Source organism: Cryptosporidium ubiquitum (assembly GCF_001865345.1).
Source record: "Cryptosporidium ubiquitum isolate 39726 chromosome Unknown contig_19, whole genome shotgun sequence".
Lineage (NCBI taxonomy): Eukaryota > Apicomplexa > Conoidasida > Eucoccidiorida > Cryptosporidiidae > Cryptosporidium > Cryptosporidium ubiquitum.
The window spans coordinates 22,260-43,412 of NW_021639826.1; the positions used below are offsets into that span (position 1 = coordinate 22,260).

Sequence of the window (21,153 nt, forward strand, 5' to 3'; positions counted from 1 at the left end):
GAATATAAATTAATTTAATTTTGGAACAAAAATTTGAGATCATCGGAATTAAGTTTGTTAAGAGCATTATTAGATGCTCCAACAGTACCATCAAAAACAAGTTGTTTCTTTTCTTGTAGTTGGAACATTCTTTCTTCAATAGTATCTTTTGTAATAAATCTTAATGCAGTAACTTTTTTCTTTTGCCCAATTCGATGAGCCCTTTGAAATGCTTGTAATTCAACGGCAGGATTCCACCAAGGATCAAGTAGAAAAACGTAATTAGCAACCTGTAAATTGAGACCTTCACCGCCAGCTTTGAGACTAATCAAGATGATTTTAAGATCTGGGAATTTATTAAATGAATACAATATGCTATTTCTTTGTAGGATTGACATAGAGCCAGCAAGCATGACACATCCAATATTTGCTTTTTTTAAGCGGTAGGAAACTAGGTCGAGCATATTTGTAAATTGAGAAAATACGATACCCTTAGCCTCAGAGTCTTCTTGTATCATTTTATTAACTTCTTCTAATAGTGTATCAATTTTTGTAGAACTTTCAAATCCTTGAGTTTTAATTTGTCTAGTAATAAATTTATTTCTAACACAAGATAAGATATCTTCTTTTTTTTCTTTTTGCTCCTGTTTAAAATTTTCTTCGTTAACATTAATACCTAATTGTTTAGCCATTTCAATTCTTTCAAGTTCTCTTTCAATTTGTTCTTGCATATGCTCAGACTCCATATTGTCATTAGTATCATTTTCTTCGTCATTAATCTCACTAAAATCAGATTTGGTTCTTTTATTTCTTATACCCAAGTTTGAAATCTTATTAAGATCTATTGTGAGAGGAACGTAGCAAACAGGGCACCCAAGAACACCTCTCATTAGTTGGTTACTTTCCGTCTCAAAGTCAGAAATTATTTCATCTTCTTGTGGAGCCTGTTCAATGTATTCTTTTATGCATTTAATATGGAATCCATGTTTGCATTTACTTGTAACTCTTTGGTCAATCGTAACATTATCCATACAAATGTAACATAAATCTTCATTGTTGTCAGCTCTGCTTTTTGAAGGCATGACTTTATTTGAGATTATATCTACTTTTTCCTCTTCATCATTTATGCTTTGGTTATCTTTATCTTCGTCATTACCCATTTCTTTATATTCTTTTTTGTATTCGAGATCACTTTTGTGATTAAATTTTCCATAAACTATTAGATATGGGTGATCAACAGCTTGCCTAAGACGACTAATCAAATCAAAAACGTGGGCATAATTATGTAAAACTGTTCCTTGATTAACATATGTGTCAAATTGAACTTTAGATCTTTGATACAAAGAAGTATAGAAATCTTTTTCTGGTGCAGAAAGCTCTTTATGAATTACCTTAATTTCTAATGGTGGAAGTTTGACGTCTTCTTGACGTTGTACTTTTGTTCTTCTTAACAAAACTTTATCTAATACCTCTTCTTTAAGCCTTCTTAAGGCTTCAGAACCTTCTCCTGAAAAACCGTATCGTTTAATTGGATTAATAATTAACTTATTGAAATATGAATAATGGGATAATCTTGAATGCCCACAAAACGGACAATATTTTGAATGGGTAACATAATTTAATTGTTTACAATCACAATCTTCTTTCTGACAAAAATTATAAGCATATGGGTGGAATCCAATAAATCTAACAAGAGAATAAAGTTCGCCAACCCTGTTTTGAAGAGGGGTTCCAGTAAGACACCATTTTGTTCCTCTTGATTTTAAGGCAAATATTGCCTTTGCAGTGGAAGTTGTTCTTGCCTTAATTCTATGTGCTTCATCTAAAATAATACGATTCCAGCTTCTTTCAAAAATACCGGAATGTTTTCTTAGCTTTTGAATAATTTCCTCCTCCTCATTATCATCTTCTTCATCATCAATTTCACCAACTTCTTCCACTACTTGATATTCATCGTCATCAACCTGTCTTTTTCTTTTGCTTTTTGCATTCTTTTTACCTTTTGTGTTAAAACCTTGTTCATCTTCAGATTCACTATAGTCTTCAGTATATTCATCGATTGATTCCTCTTCAATGCTGTAATCATCAAAATCATCGTTGTACTTTTTCTTTTTTGTCTTAGAATTTGAAGTTTTCATATTTACTCTTTTATTACTTTTGCAAGTAGTGTTAGAGCCTTTCTTAATATTTAAATCCAAATTATTTACCTTAATAGACTCAGAGTTAGGGGAACTCAGTCTTAATATATTTGATAGTTTTTCCACAAGCTCAGCCTTTCGAATGGATTTACAATTATTATATAGTTCAATTAAGTCATCCAAAATTTGTACACTAATATCGAATCTGGTGGATAAATATTCCTTGCTATTTTCAATATTTGAAAGAAACTCTTTAATAGATTTCACTGTCTCTGATTTTAGTGGAAGTTTAAGTCCTCCCCATTCCAATAAAGACACTAAATTCTCTTCTGGTTTTTCCTCTTTTATTGTTCCAGACTTTTGTACTTTTTCTTTTTTATCAGTTTTCTTTAAGTAGTTATCAGAATTTTCTTCTTTAACTAATTTTTGGTTTCTTGATCTTCTGGAAGTAAACCAGGGCAGGGCTGAAGATAATGAGTCATCATCAAGTAAATCAGCTTTGGCCAATATTTCCCTATAGACATTAGAAATTGTTGGTAAGCTTCGAGCAATGTCTTCCAGCTGCTTTGCCTTATCAACGCCTTCCTCTAATCCAATTTTCAAAGTTCTCATGGCTTTTTTTAAACCCTCATTTTTTCTTTCAGTAAGAGCTTGTTTTGCCGTTCTCATAGAATTTGGACCACAAAAGTATTTAAGATGAATTTTTAGATTTCTTTTCAAAAATGACCTACCACAATAAGAGCATTTAGATTTGAAAGCTGATACAATCTTTCTGTACTCAGCCTCTAATGTGGGATAAGTTGTAATTACTACATCAGCATCATCAATGTCAACTCCACCATAATCTTGTTTTGTTCCTTTACTCCCATGATTCTTATTTCTTTTTGAGCCATGGTAAACATGAACTTTTAAAGAACCAGGTTTGGTAAATCTTTCAATTTCCTGTTTCCATTGTAGTACTGCTGCAACAGGAGCGATTACCAAATTTTTTCCTATGATTTCTCCCTTTTCTATTTTATTAGTAATTGGAGGGATATCATGTTCTAAAATCAAAGATATCGTCTGAATAGTCTTTCCCATACCCATTTCATCAGCTAAAATACCTCCTCTCGCAATTGATTTTTCTTGGTTACAGAGCCATGCTAAGCCTTCTTTTTGAAATTGTAATAATTCATATGTAAGGTTTATGGGGGTGGGTTTTACTTCTACAATAGAACGACTAATAAGATCATCCGAATTTTCAATGCTAAATTCATTAGAATCTGCAATAACTTCTTTTGTGCACAAATCAAGAAATTCGTCTCTTATTCCAATAGGTAAACAACTCCAGCCAGAAATAACTTCTGAAATTCTCTCCTCAATTTCATCCAAACTGAATTCATAGCCTTGAATTGCTTTTTTAAGATATTTTTGTGAACAAGGATTAATATGATTCCATCTATTTATTATCCCATACATTCCTCTTCTATCATATTCGGGTACACCTAATCTATACGTGCCCTTTGTTATTGTTCTTCCACATGTTGCACATCTAGATATGTTACTTGGGGTTAGAACAACAACGAATAATTTTTGTTCAATGATATTTTTCTGTTCTTCATCTAATTCATCTATCTTTAAATTAGGCACCCATTCTTTTACTTTTGGTTCCCAATATGCATCGTTTAATAGTACAATTGGTTTTTTGCTATTAAGCATTTCTCCCAAATCAGGATCTGCCATTTTTCCCATAAATTAATAAATAATCATTTAATTTTAATTATAGTTCATTTATCTATTTATCAATAATTAATAACTGATTTTTCCCTCTTTATACTTGCGACATTACAGATATTTGTTTTATACCGGAGTTACAAATAATAAACCGGTAATATTTTACAATAATTTTTTTTAAAAATATATTATAATTCAACATGCATTAACATTTTTTTTTGTATTTTAACAATTTGTAATTCGAATAATTTCTTTTATGCTATCAAGATAAATTTGTTAAAGTTGTATAGTGATATTATTTCCTAGACCTTTCAATAACAATATCTATACATAATAAGAATTTTAATAACTTAAAGGAATTTAATATTGTAAATAAGAAATATGTATTTTTGTGTATATTCAAACAGCAAAATAGCAATTTTATCTAATTTAATTTTTTAGATTTAGTAAACTATATATATATTTTATTCTATGGAAATATTTCTTAAAATATCATTCCTTGATAAGGAGTAAATGAAATAGAACTGCTATTTCCCAATTTAGAATCACCACCAGATAGTACTCCACTTTTACTGTTTGAATTCGGGTTTCTCAAACTTCCAACCTGAAGACCTCTGATTCTTCTACCACTTCCGGCACTTAATAATCCCAAACCAATAGTTTTTCCATCCACTGTATATTCTTCTTCTTCTTCTCCAAATTTCATTCTGTTCATCTCTTTCCTAATTTTAGTTTGCTTGAATTTTTCTTTAATTTTTCTAATTCTTTTTCCACCTCTCCTGGATTTTGGAAAATCTTTTGGAATTGGAAGTGGCTTTTTCATGGGCTTTTGAGGAGGTTCTTGAGCTTTTTCTAAAATATCAAGTATATAGCTACGATAGTTAATGCCGTGATCAGGGATTTTTTCTGCACTAGTGAGATCTATTCTTGCACATAGCCCACATTTCAAAGATACAAGTCTTATCGCTTTCTTTTTGTACTTGTCTGGAACGTTTCTAACGATGTCGCTTTGTGAAACAATACTTTGTAGCAATTCTAACCTCACTGGGCCAGTAGAAAAATGACCATTTTTTTTGTTATTTTTTAAGCTTCCAAGTATCATAATATTTTGTGATGGCATTTCTGCTAAATTTTTTAGCCCTCCTGAAATACATAATAGATTAGCAGCAATCTCAGGGCCAACTAGTGCGGAAAGATTTGGAGCAATAGCTTCTATTTGAGACTGTAAAAACATGAGTATTTTTGATTTACTTCCATTAATTTGATTAACAAAATTAATGCATTCTATAATGGATTTTTTTTTTTCCAATGTTGGAGTGTTTCTTTTGTTTGTATTAGAAGAAATTGTAATTGTCATAATTGTGGAATTTGGTAAAATGTCATTAAGTTTTACGTCTTCAAACTTTTCATGAGAAATTATTCTTTTCACAACTTCCAAGTAGTCTGTTTTGTTTATTATTATACTAGAGAGTTCACTAAAGTAATCCTTGTATAAGGCTTTAACATGTTCATATTTTTCTGAAATTTTGGAATCAATCATTCCAATCATGTCTATAATTTCCTGAAATACATTATAAATTTTATCATCAGTATCTAGCAATCGATTATTTAAATTCGGGTCAATAATAGATGATTTTTCTATATTGCCAAATATTTGTTCGTTTAGGTTACTAATTTTATTAATGAGTTCAGTATCGCTATATCTGGTATTTTCAGATATATTATCTTTATTATTAAGGCCACTAGTTTCTGCGCAATCAAGATCTTCTAGATCTTTTAGGAATAATTCCTGTAACGAAGACTAATAAATCGTGAAGTCAAGAAAAGAAAGTGTAAATAATTCTAGAGTGAGATGAACAGTATATAATAAACTTACCATCTTTATGATCTATCTGCTTAATATAAGAAAATTCATTTTTGAATAATAGATTTGAAAGTAAAAAGAATGAATACAATTTTAATAAGTAAAATTAAATATAAAACTATTGGCGCCTAAATTTTGAAAAACATTTTAATGAAATTTTGCACTATTAAATGACAAGCTTTCTCCTTTTGGAACGTAAAATCATATGGATATTCCACGCTCTAATTAGCTTTTTAAATACATTAACTTCATTAGCAATTGGTTCAATACTTAAACTTTCATTCATATCATTATTGTGAGGTTCGGTATTATTTTCTAAGCTATTTAAAGTACAAATTTCTTTATTTACTGTTTGTTCTGAAGTTGAATCAACTAATAAATCCTTTACTCCAGAATTAGACTCTAAGTTATCATTATTATTAGCTACTGATAAAGTATCATTTTCGTGGTTGTGAATAGTATTACTATTCTCAATCAATGAATTGTAGGATACGATTTCTCCCAAATCATCATCTTCTTCATTAAAATATCCGAAATGCGATAATTCGGAATTTCTGCAATTTAAATTTGTACTTTTTTTACCATTATTGTAATTGCTTTTATTATCGTTAGTAGATGAGTGGACATTTTGATTTACATTACTTGGCTTAAATGGAATAGTAGGAATCGTACTATCAATAGTAACTTTAATATTAATTATCACTGAAAATACTCTACTTAAGGTGGAAAAAAGAAGAAAAACCATTGGCAAAAAAAAGCCATGAGATAATAGTCTGGAAATGGATGTACCTGCGTCCTTAAGATCCCACTTAATTCTGCGAACTATCCTCCTAAGATCTCTAAGATTTTTATAATAATTTTCAGCATTTTCTGTTGAATTTTTATTATAAAAAGTTTCTTGTAAAGCAATACAAAAAATTTTGAGTTCTTTTGTAATCCTAAAGATACTCTTGAAATAGCCTAACCTTCCATGCTGATTCTTAAACTTGTATATAATTCTATTCAGTAGCTCTAGCTCTTGAGATAAGGCTTTAAAATAGTAGTTAATTTTTTCCATTACATTTCTCAAAATGTCACAAATGAATTTTGCAAATAAATAAAGTTGGCGCCAACCAACAATCTAATTTTTATAATTTTTTATTTAACAATTTTTATTTAAATACAATAATACAATGAATGCAACTCAAAATATTGATATTGAAGAGTGGCAAAAAGAGTTTTTTTCAACAGAAAAATCTGTATTTTCTCAGGAAGGTAATGGTATAAATTCTACACAGAATGAAAAAAGTTTTTTAGAACAAAAAATATCCGAAGATATACAAATATTTGAGCTTATGAATCCTGATGCCTTTAATAGAATTCCAATGATATATGAAAAGAAAGATTCAAAATTTATCGAAGAAAATTGGAGAGAATATAGGCGACACCTTACTCAAGATTATTTAAAAAAGTCAAAACAGGCGAATAGAAAGTTAAAAAAACAAAGTATATAATTAAAGTCTAATTGATATTTTGCAGAAAACAATATCAAAAATTAATTTTAATTTATTATAGACATTATTATTTATTGCTAGTAAATATGATCATTTAGTGTTAAAATTTTTAATTTTAAAATAGACGACATTTTTCTTAAACCTTTGTTGTTATCTTTATTTGATGAATTTGTTAATGACTTCACGATATAGTCTTTTATATTTGTTCTGAAAACAGTTGGGAACTTGAATATTTGAGAAATTATTAAATTGCATACAAATCTAACCAAAGTGTTGGGGTGATTTTCCAATATATTTGATACCAAAATAGAATATACGCAAATGTTGTCTAATACAAAATCCAGAGAGTGCTTATTTTGATTTCTCTTTTCGTAAATCATTAGCTTGTTCTCTCTTGAGTAATGTAAGATTCTTATTAATATAGATAATGATTGCAAATTGTGAATTTGTAATTCATGCATTGATTTATTCCAAATTCCACTTTCTTTTGAAAGCTTTTTACACATTAAAAGTTTCTTAATTTCTTTAATATGATTTTCCAAATCTATAATAGACTCTTCTTTTTTAGTTTGTTCTGTTAAATATTTAACTAAATTAGGATTTTCCAACTTTACTGGTTCATACTTATCAAAGTTTGTGCATTCAATTAGACTTAACATCAATATCAAATGGATAGAATTTGAAGAAAAACTATTGATAATGTTTTTAATATTCAAATTATTCATACTTGAAATAACTGGAACTAGTATCAAAGGGTAATTATATGAATCTCTGTCAATATATGGATTTAAAGGATAAATATCTGCAAATGATTCCGTTATTATCTGATTGACTCTTAATACCTTTTCTTGATTATCTGGATTATTTAAATTTACTTGATTGTAACAATTATCCGTTAGAGGTATGACTTCCGGCCATAACTCCTCGATATTATCCAATGGTGCATTTTTACTTAAATCAGTTGACTTAATCTCTTTATTTGTATAGTTTACTTGTAAAAACGAATTTTGAATATTTCCTCCACAAGTGAAGTCGTCTATTTTAAGCTTAGTCAATTCGAATAAGTATTTTCCTGTGTTGTTATTATTACAGTTCATAATGATTGAAATTATTTTGCTGTAAATATTTTGACTTGAATTTAATTGGAATTCATTCTCAGCCCTATTATTACTTTCATTACTTCTACTAAAGAAATATTTAAATTTTCCAATTGATATTGAAAAATCATTTGAATTTGGGTTTTTTAATAAATTTAGATCACTACCAGTAACATATATCATTGAAAATAAATCGGAATATAAGCTTTCAATTTTACTTTCATTCTTAATTATATTTGAATCACAATAATCTTGTAAAATTTTATCACATAACCTTTTTAATTCAGTATAATTATTCTCAAAATTGCCGATCTCATTAAATAAATAATATCTCAAAGTTTTATTATATATTATTTTATTTTTTCCTTTATAATTAAACAATTTATTATTTTCCTTATTTTCAATGCTTTGTGAATCTATTTTGTTTTTCCCTTCTTTTGTAAGGACTAATAAATTAATTACCAATTTTTCAACTTCTAAATTAATTAATCTGTAAGTTTCCTCAGAATTAAATGAACATGCATCATAATTATCCATTTTTTTATTTAACCAATCACTTAAAATTCTTGTAAGCCTTTTTAATAATAAATCATTAATTACGTGATTAGATAGTATTTGAATTAATATTTCATTAATAAAAACAAAAACTAACCAGCAATTCACAGTTTTATCCAATTTTGACTTAATTTCTTCAAACATTTCATCTTTATATACCATAATTTCTTCATTTTGATTATTTGATTCAAATACATGTTTGAACAATCTATATGTCAAAACTCCAAAACCTTTAGATACTTCGTAAAACAGATTTTTGTTTTCAAGAATTAGCTTGTAGTCAGTAATACTGGAAATTGAATCAATTAAAGTTCCCAACCAATGATCACATTTAATGGAGAAATTGTTCACAAAGTAAATGTTATTCCACTTTTTTGAGTTCAAAATTTTATTAACATTTGATAACTTATAATTAACTAATGACCATTTATCCAATGACATTTTTTCAGAAATTGAATCAAAAATTGAAATATTGATCATCTTATTGATAAAGATAGTTACCATATCTAAAGGAACTTCCTCCTCCTTTACTATAGTGTAAATTAAATTTTCTATTGTTGAATTCGAATTTTGAAATATTGAAAAATTGTCTTCTTCACTAATAACTGGATAATTTGAATCTAAATAACTAAACCAGTGTGCTCTAGATTCTGAGTTATTTGTTAACAAAAAAGCGCTAATTCCAGTTATGTAATTCTTTTCAACTTCAGTTCTTTGATTAAAGTTATACCAATGAAAGTCAAGGGCTTGAAAGAATTTATTTATTAATTGTTTGTAATCATTTAAAATATACTTAAGTATCAGGAACAAGCAAAGTTTAGGTAATTCTAAATTTTCCAGGTTAACATTTTCTTTGAATTTTTCTTCACTTTCTACTTTTTCAATAAACACATTAACTCTTAAATTAAAGCAATCAATATCATAATTATCGGTTTCCTTAGAATCTTTAGAGTCAGGTTTTTGATCAGTTATTTCTTCGTCAATACTTTGATTGATATCTGATATTTGAAAGTTCTCATTATTGTTGTAGTAATCAGTTAGTATGTATAGAGTAATTAGAAGTTTGGAATTAATATGAATTCTTTCCAAAAAGTTATTCTTAAAAATATCAATTAACATGAAATTATTCTTAATATTTTCAATAACTGCTTGGTTGTTTGTTAAAATAAACATATCAAGAATGTTGAAGGCAAACAAATCCAATTGTTGTTCTGAATTAAGTTTTAGTAATAACTTTGGGATAATAAATTGATTAATTGCTGTATTCACTATTTTCTGGCCGTTTTTAAATTTAAGCTCAATATTAATTAAGATAAAGAAAATGTTTAATAATAATTTGTATGTTGCTTCTGTGGAAACAACAGTATTTTTAAGAAGCTCGTTAATTAAAAGAAAAACATTTGAGATATATTTATTAATAATTTCAGGATTTAAGTCATATTTTATCATGCCTAAGAGAGTAAGTGACTCAATTAGAATATCTTGATCAGCTTGTCTTAAATGGATTGGTTTGTTTAAGATTTCGCTGTTTATTTTATCAGAATCCAAGTATTTTTCCAGTTCTTTTTCATCCTCAAAGTGTGAATTATCGTAATTTATGATATTCTCCAACAAACCTTGAGTATCAATATATTCAGTAATTGCTTGAATCAAAGAATCTTGTGTAAGATATGAACAAGTTATGACAGAAAAATAAGCTTCTTTCAAATCTTTTGGAGAGATTATACCAGTACGAGGTAGTTGGTTAGATGATGATTGGAATTGAAGTGGGAAATAGGAAAATAACACTTCAGAAATTAAATTAGAAAGAATTCCATTATCACTTCCATAAAATAGATCACCACTACTCTCTTCGCAAGTTTCCTCATTTTCTTCCAAATTATTTGAACTATATATTAATTCAAGGCGTTTTTTTTCTTCATCCGATAATTTCGGAATCCGGCCAGTATAAAGCTGATAAGTATCATACTCTTGTTTAGATTTATTTTGCGAATCTGTAAGTGAATTCTTAATATGTTGGTTATCATATAGAGAAATAATTTCTTGAAAATTTTCAATCATATATTGGATTAATGGAAATGCCTTAATAAGTACTCTTGGATCTTTTTCGTTTTCGATGTGTTGAATAACAATAGGAACGATTCCTGGTCCAAGCCTAATTAATTCACTATAGTATTTTTTTTCGCTAAAAATAAAAAGAAAAAAATCAATGATCTTTATTCTAGAAGAATAAATTAGCTGTCTGGTTGATATTCTGTAAAGAGCCTGAGTAATTAAATAGAAAACAATACTCATTTTATAAAGTTCATCATCATTTTGTACATCCTCAATGTTAAAATGGTTAATAAACTTATGATACGAACAAATTTCTGTATAGCTTTTAAAGTAACCCCCTTCATTAATTATTTTTCCTGGCCCAAGATCTGATGACTCAGCATCAAATTCGTTGTTTAACTTGATTATTGGATTAAAACAGTATTCATCCTTGATATTTTCGTCGTCACGTATATCAATTTTTATATTTTTAAGCAAATTAAAATCTTGAGAGCTAAAAATACATTTAAAAATCCCAATTACACTGTCTACACATGCCCAATCAGAAATATAATTCAATACAAAACAGCATATTAATTTAATATGTATTGCAGTAAAATCTTCGTTTGGAAGGTAGTTCCATAATACTTGTTCAATAATTTCTATTCCTCTCTTTTTTTGGGATACTATCGGAGAAACAAGCTCAGCTTCCAAAGAAACAATAAGATCTTCAACTGATATTTGTTTTTTAGTAAGAAGGGTTGAAATTTTCTCTATATCATCATTATCAAGTTTGTCACAACTAATGCAGTTGGCAATAGTAATCTCAAATTCCATTTAATTTAAAAAAAATTTTCGGATAATTATAAAACCTGGAATATATATTAATGAATTTAAATTTACTTAAGTATGTTTTATTAGTTCTTTAAGTAAAATTCTGAAATTATAACACTAAAATACCAATTCAATTTGCAATAATATATTTATTATTTAAATTTGGAGCCAAAATATTTTAAAAAAATTATTCAATGCATAAATTGATTAAAAATTTTAGTGTGTGAGGGTATCGAAATTAATATTTAAAAAAAATTTAATTAAATAAATATGTAATCTAAGCTGAGAATTTGTCTGAAACAGAGTTAAATTCAAAGCTATAACTGAGTATCAGGAAAAAATGGTTTCGAAAGATTCTCTGGACTCTTTTTCAATATCTAATTCATCAGATGAAAATTCTCTGTTTCTTGAAGAAAATTATTCAAACAATATAACAATTTCAGACGATAATCTGGAGGATTTAATTTCAGAAATTGAAGGAGAAATAAGTTCAAATATCTCGAATCTTTCAAGTTTTGAAGAAAATTCTTCGATTGACAATTTTTCTTCAGACTCTAATTACCTCAACGAAGAAAGTGAAAATAATAATTCTGAAGATAATTTTGATTTTATTTTTAAAAAATGTAATAATGATTTATTTTTTGACAGTTCAGGTTTTTCAAAGAATTTGAGTGGCAACAAAATTTTCAATTATAGCATTAATGATTATTTAATGTTAGAGCCATATTTACATTACGACGAAGAATTTGATCAAAAAGATGAAATACTGTCTAATAAATGTTATTTAATTAATAATTTAAAGCAGGAATTAATAGAAAATGAACACAATTTTGCCGTAAATGGTAACAAAAGAATCTTCCAGGATGGTTTAATCGAGTTAAATAATAACAATTTTGGCCATCCTTCATCTATTTCCCATGATAATAGTGGACTAATTTTTGTAGGTACTATCAAAGGATTTTGCCTGATTTACTTGGAAACAAGTTCAAAGAAGTCTATTGTTATTGATCCTATAAATGGTTTTTTCTCAAAAATTACTTCAATTTGCATATCAAAATCTGAAAACAAAGATTTCGTTTTTTTGTCATTGGCTACTATTGACGGAAATCTTTGTGTTTGGAAATTAAACACTGTTAAGATTAAGGAGTTTCTTATACATGATTGTGTTTTAGCAAAGCATTCAGAGAATGAATCTCTGCAGAAAAATCTTTTAACTGATTCAAAGAAATGTGATGTAAAAGGATGTTTGGGAAGCACTCAAATTTATCATATCAAATCATCAGCTGAAGAGAAAGAATATTCAAAAGAAAGTGAGGTTAAGGACTTTGTTAGTACTGAAGTTAGTAACAAAACCAAAACTAAAATAGCTATTGAAGGTGTCCTAGATTCCGACATTGCTAATCTGCTTAACAACTCTCCTAAACACATTAAACATGGGATCTTGAATCACGAATTTATTGAAATTCGAAATCAAGAATTTGTTAATAAATTAGCCTTATTTATAAGTGATTTACAAGGAAATCTCTACGTAACTTTATTAACTAAAAGATCTGAAAATAATGTTGAAGATGAAACTAATGAAATTAATGAGAAAATTACAAATGATTGGATAGTTCAAGAGAAAATCTTCTTATATAATTCAGAAGAGGATATAATACATCAATTCAGAAATCTTCCTCCTCCTCCATTGAAAAAGAATGGACCACAAGAGAGCATTCAGATAAATTCTGGATTAATTAGTAAAAGGGAAATTCATCCTATGGACCATTACCAATTTTATTTAGTAGCTGGTAGAAAGAGATTCCTGCTTATAAGTATGCTTCCACATCCTGCTCTCTGTAAAATAGTTAATATAATAGAAGATCTGAAGAAAATGAATATAGAAATACCTGAGAATGAGACTAATGTAGTTTATTTGTCTTGGCTCCGTCCTAATATAGTTTCAAAGAATGTTGAAAATGAACAAATAAAAATTAGAATTTTGGCCTCTATCTCAAGGTTTGTTTGCATTTATGATATAAAATCATTTGAAGAATTCGAAAATTCAGATGAAATTAAAGTAGAATTAAAGCTATCAGCAGTTTGGACAATGTTTGACACTATTAATGGAGCTTCTGCATTGACTGAAAATATTATAGCTTTATTAATAGGCTTTCGAGGAATATATATATACCAAATAATAGAAGATTATGATGGATTTAATTCCACTACAAAACTGTGTAAAAATAGCAACAAACTTAATGTTATAAAACAAGCATTAATTGAAGAGGAAGATCAAAATCTAGTGCAAAAACAAGAACTTGATAATATGTTAAACAATAGTGTTTTTGACAACTCAAAAAGCTTCAAGGATGCTTATTTAATAATCAAGAGTAAGCCAATAAATATAACTAATCAAGTAAACGAGATGTTAGTTTGTATACACAAATATAGTGATAATAATAAGAAATTATTTGTAGTTTCACAGAGCGTTACAAATGATTTACAAGAATCCATTGATTTGTATGGTCAGTCTTTTATACAATGCAGGGCAGGAAAAAGCATTAAAATAGTGCTTTTACTAAATGATAAAGTTATTTCAATTTTGATGCTTTTTAAATCCTGGATACCTTTTTTGGAGAACGAGTTCAATATAAACATGGAACAAATCAAATGTTTAGTATATGATGATGTTTCATGGACAAGACTCTCCACATCTTTTATATCACTTTATGAGAAAAGGCTACCAAGCCTTCAGACTTGGATAAATATTGACAAAAAGATGATTTTAAATATTTTAAAGAACATTTTCAATTCTTTATTGGATAGTGTAGCTGGTTTTCACTCAAAAATTGAAGTGAATTTATTCGAAACCTATATAAAACAAGTTATTAAGCTAATTATAGACTCAAGCATTAGATTAAAACTTTGGGAGTATTTGTTTGAAGAATTAATACCAGTAATTCAGTCATACAACTTTATTCAATTATCAAATAATAATAAAGACAAATCTGAAGTTATTTCATTATTAGACTACTATTTAATGTCAGTTATTGAAAGATATATTGGAAAAGAAATCAGTTGGGAACTCCTGGAAGGAGACTTTTTAAAATTATTAATTAATTGGTACAAAAACCGTATTTTAAAATTTGAAAAAAGCAAATTAGAAAACAATTTAAACGACGATAATCAACTAAAAACCGATGATAGTGTTGATGTATTATTTAATGAAGTTCAGTTTATTATGATTAGGACTTTAAAAATGGATTACTCAGCAACCAATTTAGGAGGAAACGGAAATCCATGGCTTGTTTTCGTTCCATTATTTAAAAAGTATGGTATCTGGACTAGTTATATATTACTGTATTTGTTTAGCAGAAAAGATCCAATTGATTTATTTAAAAGAATTATGGTTCAGATGTATGATTGTTTTATTGAAAGATATGCAATAGGCAACCAAAATTGCAAAACTGTTTGTATGAATGGTAATAACTTATTTCAAGTAATAGATATTGTTAAATCCCAAAAACAACTAGAAGAAGATAGTCAAATACAAAATTACTATTATTATATTTATTCTCTTATTTTCAGAGATACTTACCCTTTTAATGAAGAGGAAATCAAAGATTTAAAGAATAAGCAATTAACTAAAATTCCACTAAATTTGGATATTGAGGAATTTATCAAAGCACTTTGTGAAGAAATTAATATTGAAAAGTTGAATATAATTAAAAGCAATTGTGACTTACTGATTTTTATTTCGTTTAAATTCTTTGTATATATTTTAACTGAGCTAAAGAAGATAAAAAACTCCCTATTACCTTTGACTGAAGAAGTTATAGGTGAAAGCGATGAAGAAAAAGAGAAAAAAATTGTAAAGTTTGAAAAACTTTATTTAATAATGGAAGATAAATTAGAATTGTTTGTGTACAAAGTATTGAAAATTGATGAAATTGACAATTCTGAAAAACTTAATCACTTAATTAATTCTGATTCTCCACTAAAGAAAAACATAGATCTTAGAACTGATATATTGAAAGACATTATTAATAAAAGTAACAAATTTGGGGTGTCAGTGAGCTATTTACTAGGAAATTACTTGAACTGGGTAATATTTAATATTAATGATTATAATATTAAAAAAGAGGGTGATTATAAGCTAGTGATAAGCTGCTTTTTTAAAATAGTAGAAAAACTAAACAGTAGTTTTGAATTGACTCATTGCATTTCAAATTTGGTGAAAAGTATGGAATATAACTTAATTATGGCGATAATAAAAAGCAATAGAAATAATGAAGGGATGAATTTTCTCAATATTCTCTTAAGTTGTTTAGAAATAGATAATTATTACACTCAAGAAGATGAACTGTTATCTTTTGAGCACACTCAACCCCAAAATGACTACAATAAAGTTGAGATGAATCAGAGATTATCTAAAATATTGAAAAAATATTCACTATATAACTTATCACTATATCTATCAATTCAGGTTTATGATTTGGAGAGCATATTAGATATGTACTCAAAGAAACACTTTATTAACAGTAATATTTTGAGAGAATTATATATTATGGATGAAGAAAACAATAATATACTATTTTCTTTAAATTATATTCTAAATACTATTGAAAAAGGGATCAAATTTAAAGTGTTTGACTATGATCAAGTGTTTATTTTGATAATTAAGTATACGGATTTACTGATTAAAATAGATTCTCTTAATACAATAGACCTGATCATCCATATTTTGAATAGATGTTTGGATGATGTGTTTAATTCCACAAGTAAAAACTCAGTATCTTATTATGTCCAGATAATTATGGATAACTTGAATCAAAAAGTTAAGAAATTACTGCTAAGTTCCTTGTTATACTACAAGAATAATTCAAACAATTGTTTTCAAGAGGAATTTCTTTTAAGTGATAAGTCGATATATAAGAATAAAATAGAATTAAAAAGATGGAATGAGCTTGTTAATCACCTAATCCCTTTATATTTAGAGAGTTTTTTAAAAGAAAGGAGAATTAATGATTCATCTGTATTAAATATTTTGGATTACTGGTATCAAAGTTCAGTAAAGTATGATGAGTTATTGAATACCCCTTTTGAAAAGTGTTTTTGTATATGTAGAAAATACAATAATGAATATGGAATGATTTATATAAATCAAATATTTTCTGTAAATCCAAACTTGTACAACCCCAATATTTGTGAAAGCTTTGACCAAATCTTTAAATTTTGCATTTTAAGGTTTAGTAATTACCTTTCTAAAATTAGAGGACTATTGGAAAATAAATTTAGTAAGGAAATTTTTAGCATAAATGCAAAAAGGGTAACTAAAGACAAAACTATATTATATTCTCTAGATCCTGAAGAAGTGAATTCTTTAAAAAGCAGAAAAGAATTATATACAACATGGGAAGAAATAATTGAATTTACTAACTTTATCTACTTGTATTGTTTTACAAATTACAATATTAATAGTAATTCTTATTACCATCATATTAAGAGTGGAAGTTATATTGATTTTTACAAAAATATTTTAAAGAGTCTGCTAATAGAAATTGAAAGTATTTCTGAAAGATATGATAATAAGATATTAATGGAAATAGCAGAAGAATTACACACAAAAAAAGGTAATAAAATATCTCAAAATTTGGATTTTAAATTGCTTGGAATGGATCTAATAGTCGTTTTATACTATATATTGGTTTGCTTTTTACTTGGTAATAACCACTATCAATACTTATTAGAAAAGTATCTTATAAAGTTTGGTTTTCTTTCAGATTTTCTCTTTAATTCAAAATTAAATAGGTTATTTCAAAATCCAATTAGCAGTTATTATATATTTATCAAACCAATTTTACAGTTAATAATCAGCGAGTCAAAGCCTAAAAATGATGAAAAAATCAGCGGAAATCCAAACATAAATTACCCATGTAAATTTTGGCGTCATTTGGCTCTTGAAATGATGAATACAAAAATATTCATTGATAAATGCAATGATGAAGTTGGCCAACTTTTTCAAAATGACTTACTGGATATCTTTCACTCACTTGTCAATACAATAAGAAAAGCTATTACAATCCAATTTAATGATCAATCTAACTATTTTATTAACTCTCACGAGGCAAGATATCTAGATGATAGAAATAGGACACATGAGAAATATTTGAAATATGGGTTAAGATCAAGTTGTTACTACTGCAAACAGTCCATTTTTATTTTTGAAGAGGAAGATCTTAAATTTAAAACAAAAAATAATTCTCACTCTTATTCATTTAATATAATTTCAAATGGAATTAATGATTTCTCACTTAAAGATAATTACTTTAGCATAATAAATAATAAAAATGGTGAAAATACGATCAGAATTGAGGGATCCACCCAACAGAAATTTATTGTGAATTCTAATAGAGACGAAGATGATACTGACGAGGAAAACGAGATTTTAAATACTAATAAGCTTTATGTATTCCATTGTGGAAATGTGTTTCATAAAAAATGCTTTTATAATAGTATTAACCATAAATTTGGATTATCAAATAATAAAAAAAATGATATATCTGGTGATATATACATTGGAGATAAAGAATCAAACAGTAATTGTTTACATAAATACAGAGTTTCCTTTAATTATTAACTATACTAAGCAAACCATTTTACTCAATAAAAAATAATGTTGGTCATAAAACGCTTAAATTCACACTTTTTAACACACAAACAATAAAAACAATTTACATATATAGTTATATATTTACTTTCAATTAATTTTTTTTGTTTTTCTTATATTCATTTTTTGCATGTAATTAAGATATTCTAGATTCCCCCTTAGCGCGCCCAATTGGCAAAATGCACTTTTCTTTATTTTTAGATATTGACACTAAGAAATAAATAATTATTTCATTTAGGTATCGGGTACCTTAAATAAAAAAAATAATTATAGTAACAAAAATTAAAAATTAGTGCACAAAATAATAAATACATAATTTAAATGCATGCAATAAAAATTATATAATTTTTAGATTAATTAATAAAGAATTTTCAAATAATCAAATCATTTAAATGTTTGTATGATGAAATAAATAGAGAAAAACGAAAGCAAAAGAGTTGAATGTAGTATTGCAAATAACTTTGAAATAGATTTCGTCATAACTTAAGAAACAGTTTGGGAGCACGAGATTTTTATTTGCAAATTCAATATAAAGCTAAATGAATATTAACCTTTATTTTTATTAATACTGTAATTAATTAAATAATGAAAGCATAATATTTAAGTTAATAAACAATGGTGATATCAAGTAGTAATTCATCATATAATAAAGATGGAAAGGTAAATCGAAGTAAGATTGTTCCTTATATTACAAGAGAGATGAGTATTAGTCAACTACAAGATGAGAAATACCACAGTTTTATTCAAAATACATTGGCAGACTACCAGGCAAGTGCATTTAATGCTCAAAAAATTGCATTGGAAAAGGATCAAGAGCTTAAAGAATTGAAGGATTCACAAAATTCAGATAAAGTTTCCTTAAAGTATTACGAAGAGAAATGCAAACAATTGGAAAATGAGCTTAAAGAAACTTCAATGGGATTGTTATATGGAAGGAAAGAGAAGGAACAAGAGAGACAAATTGCTAAAATGAGTAGTGAAATAGTATCGTTTGGGAAGAAAAAGGAAGAATTAGAAACAAACTTGAAATATTATAAAGATAGAGAAATGTATTTAGAGCACGAGCTAGAACTTAAAGAGAATGAATTATACAAACTTTCTCAAGAGTTTGCTTCTTTGACAGAAAATTATAACAGCACATATTCAGAATTAGAAAAATGTAAATTTGATCTTACTACAGAACAGAATAATAATAAGTCATTAGAGAATCAACTAATAATTAAAAATGATGAAATTACTAAATATAAGGCAAGCTTAAGTAGTAAAGAGGTAGAAATTAATAATTTAAAGAATGAAATACAAAAGCTGAATTCAATGATTGAAATCAATAATTCTGAAATAACTACAATTAGAGAACAGCTTAAATCAAAGCAGAAAGAGTGTTTAGAATATAGTAATAAGATTCAACAAATAGAATTGGATATGAGGAATAATTTAAATGAAAATGAAATATTAATTAAGGATTTGAATTCTCAAATTACTTTGACTAGGAATGACTTGGCTCAAAAAGTGGAATTAATTAATGAATTGAACTCCCAAATATCTAATCTTGATCTAAAACTCCAGGAATCATCAAAGAATTTACTAGAGAAAGAAAAAACAATTAGTAAGCTTAAAACTGAGCAGCAAATTACTAGCTTAGAATCAGATGGTCTTAAAACAAAGATTCAAATTATTGAACAAGAGAAAGCAAACATTGAACAAGAGATTGAAACAATATTAGTAGAAAAGAAAAAAGTAGACGAGGAACTTAAAGATACAATTAATAAGAAAAATTCCAAGTTAGACGAAGCTCTGACTTACAGAATTGAGTCTGCTGTATCTGCTGAAAGGGAGATTAGTCAACTAAAAGAAAAGAATAAAATATTAGAATTTGAGAAGAATATACTACAGGAAAAACTGGAAATTTCTAATAATAATATTAAAATCAAAGATGATGAAATCCAACAACTTAAAAATACAATTCAAGATCTTGATCATCAAAATACTAAACTTGAAAATGAGCTTCATACTCTACAAGAAAGTAGCAGAAGAGAAAGTGTAGAGAACACATTTAGAAGTAGCAGGGCTAGTCCAAATGTTGTAAGTAATCAAATCAATACATCTTCTGGCTCTAAAATTGATTCCAATAATAACTTAATCTCAAATGAGTCAACAACTGCTACTGTTTTAGCTAATGATAAAATTGTTAACAACACAATTGATACTGTTGTCGAAGATTCTAGTATTGCTTTTGCTTCTAAATCAATTTACAAACCTCCAGCAAAGTCAATAAGTAAAAGCGCAATTTCCTCATTACCAAAACCAAAGTCCAAGAGTGCAGTTAAATCAGCTCCTGTGGCAGATGAGATTAAAGTCGGTGAACCTATACTTGTATCTAAATCTGAAACAGAAGTTAAACCCAAGTCTGGAATAAAAACAATACCTGTTTCAAAAGCTAAATCTGATGTGGATTCTGTAGAACATAAGGAAGAAGATGAGATTAAAACTAAGGAAAAAGAGGAGGCTGAAGCCAAAGCTAAGAAAGAAAAGGAGGAAGCTGAGGCTAAAGCAAAGAAAGAAAAAGAGGAGGCTGAGGCTAAAGCCAAGAAAGAAAAGGAGGAGGCTGAAGCTAATGCTAAGAAAGAAAAGGAGGAAGCTGAGGCTAAAGCAAAGAAAGAAAAAGAGGAAGCTGAGGCTAAAGCCAAGAAAGAAAAGGAGGAAGCTGAGGCTGAGGCCAAAGCTAAGAAAGAAAAAGAGGAGGCTGAGGCCAAAGCTAAGAAAGAAAAGGAAGAAGCTGAGGCTAAAGCCAAGA

At 27.5% G+C, this 21,153-nt stretch overlaps 7 protein-coding genes across 7 annotated transcripts; 3 read left to right on the plus strand and 4 right to left on the minus strand.

Annotated features, from left to right (window-relative positions):
* Window positions 1-14: 14 nt before the first annotated feature.
* cubi_01258 (uncharacterized protein) lies at window positions 15-3,839 on the minus strand (the record flags this gene model as incomplete). Its single annotated transcript, XM_029018270.1, has 1 exon — window positions 15-3,839. One exon carries the CDS (start codon window positions 3,837-3,839, stop codon window positions 15-17), a length of 3,825 nt encoding a protein of 1,274 aa, XP_028873876.1.
* Window positions 3,840-4,314: 475 nt separating this feature from the next.
* Window positions 4,315-5,709, minus strand: cubi_01259 (pre-mRNA splicing protein; the record flags this gene model as incomplete). The annotated part of the gene is made up of 2 exons (XM_029018271.1): window positions 4,315-5,631; window positions 5,707-5,709. The coding sequence occupies 2 exons, from the start codon at window positions 5,707-5,709 to the stop codon at window positions 4,315-4,317; spliced, it is 1,320 nt and encodes a 439-aa protein (XP_028873877.1).
* Window positions 5,710-5,860: 151 nt separating this feature from the next.
* Window positions 5,861-6,751, minus strand: cubi_01260 (uncharacterized protein; the record flags this gene model as incomplete). Its single annotated transcript, XM_029018272.1, has 1 exon — window positions 5,861-6,751. The coding sequence occupies one exon, from the start codon at window positions 6,749-6,751 to the stop codon at window positions 5,861-5,863; it is 891 nt and encodes a 296-aa protein (XP_028873878.1).
* A 115-nt stretch (window positions 6,752-6,866) lies between these two features.
* On the plus strand, window positions 6,867-7,187 carry cubi_01261 (uncharacterized protein; the record flags this gene model as incomplete). Its single annotated transcript, XM_029018273.1, has 1 exon — window positions 6,867-7,187. The coding sequence occupies one exon, from the start codon at window positions 6,867-6,869 to the stop codon at window positions 7,185-7,187; it is 321 nt and encodes a 106-aa protein (XP_028873879.1).
* Window positions 7,188-7,264: 77 nt separating this feature from the next.
* On the minus strand, window positions 7,265-11,710 carry cubi_01262 (uncharacterized protein; the record flags this gene model as incomplete). Its single annotated transcript, XM_029018274.1, has 1 exon — window positions 7,265-11,710. One exon carries the CDS (start codon window positions 11,708-11,710, stop codon window positions 7,265-7,267), a length of 4,446 nt encoding a protein of 1,481 aa, XP_028873880.1.
* A 337-nt stretch (window positions 11,711-12,047) lies between these two features.
* Window positions 12,048-18,329, plus strand: cubi_01263 (uncharacterized protein; the record flags this gene model as incomplete). Its single annotated transcript, XM_029018275.1, has 1 exon — window positions 12,048-18,329. One exon carries the CDS (start codon window positions 12,048-12,050, stop codon window positions 18,327-18,329), a length of 6,282 nt encoding a protein of 2,093 aa, XP_028873881.1.
* A 645-nt stretch (window positions 18,330-18,974) lies between these two features.
* Window positions 18,975-20,974, plus strand: cubi_01264 (uncharacterized protein; the record flags this gene model as incomplete). The annotated part of the gene is made up of 2 exons (XM_029018276.1): window positions 18,975-20,764; window positions 20,971-20,974. The coding sequence occupies 2 exons, from the start codon at window positions 18,975-18,977 to the stop codon at window positions 20,972-20,974; spliced, it is 1,794 nt and encodes a 597-aa protein (XP_028873882.1).
* Window positions 20,975-21,153: the final 179 nt, after the last annotated feature.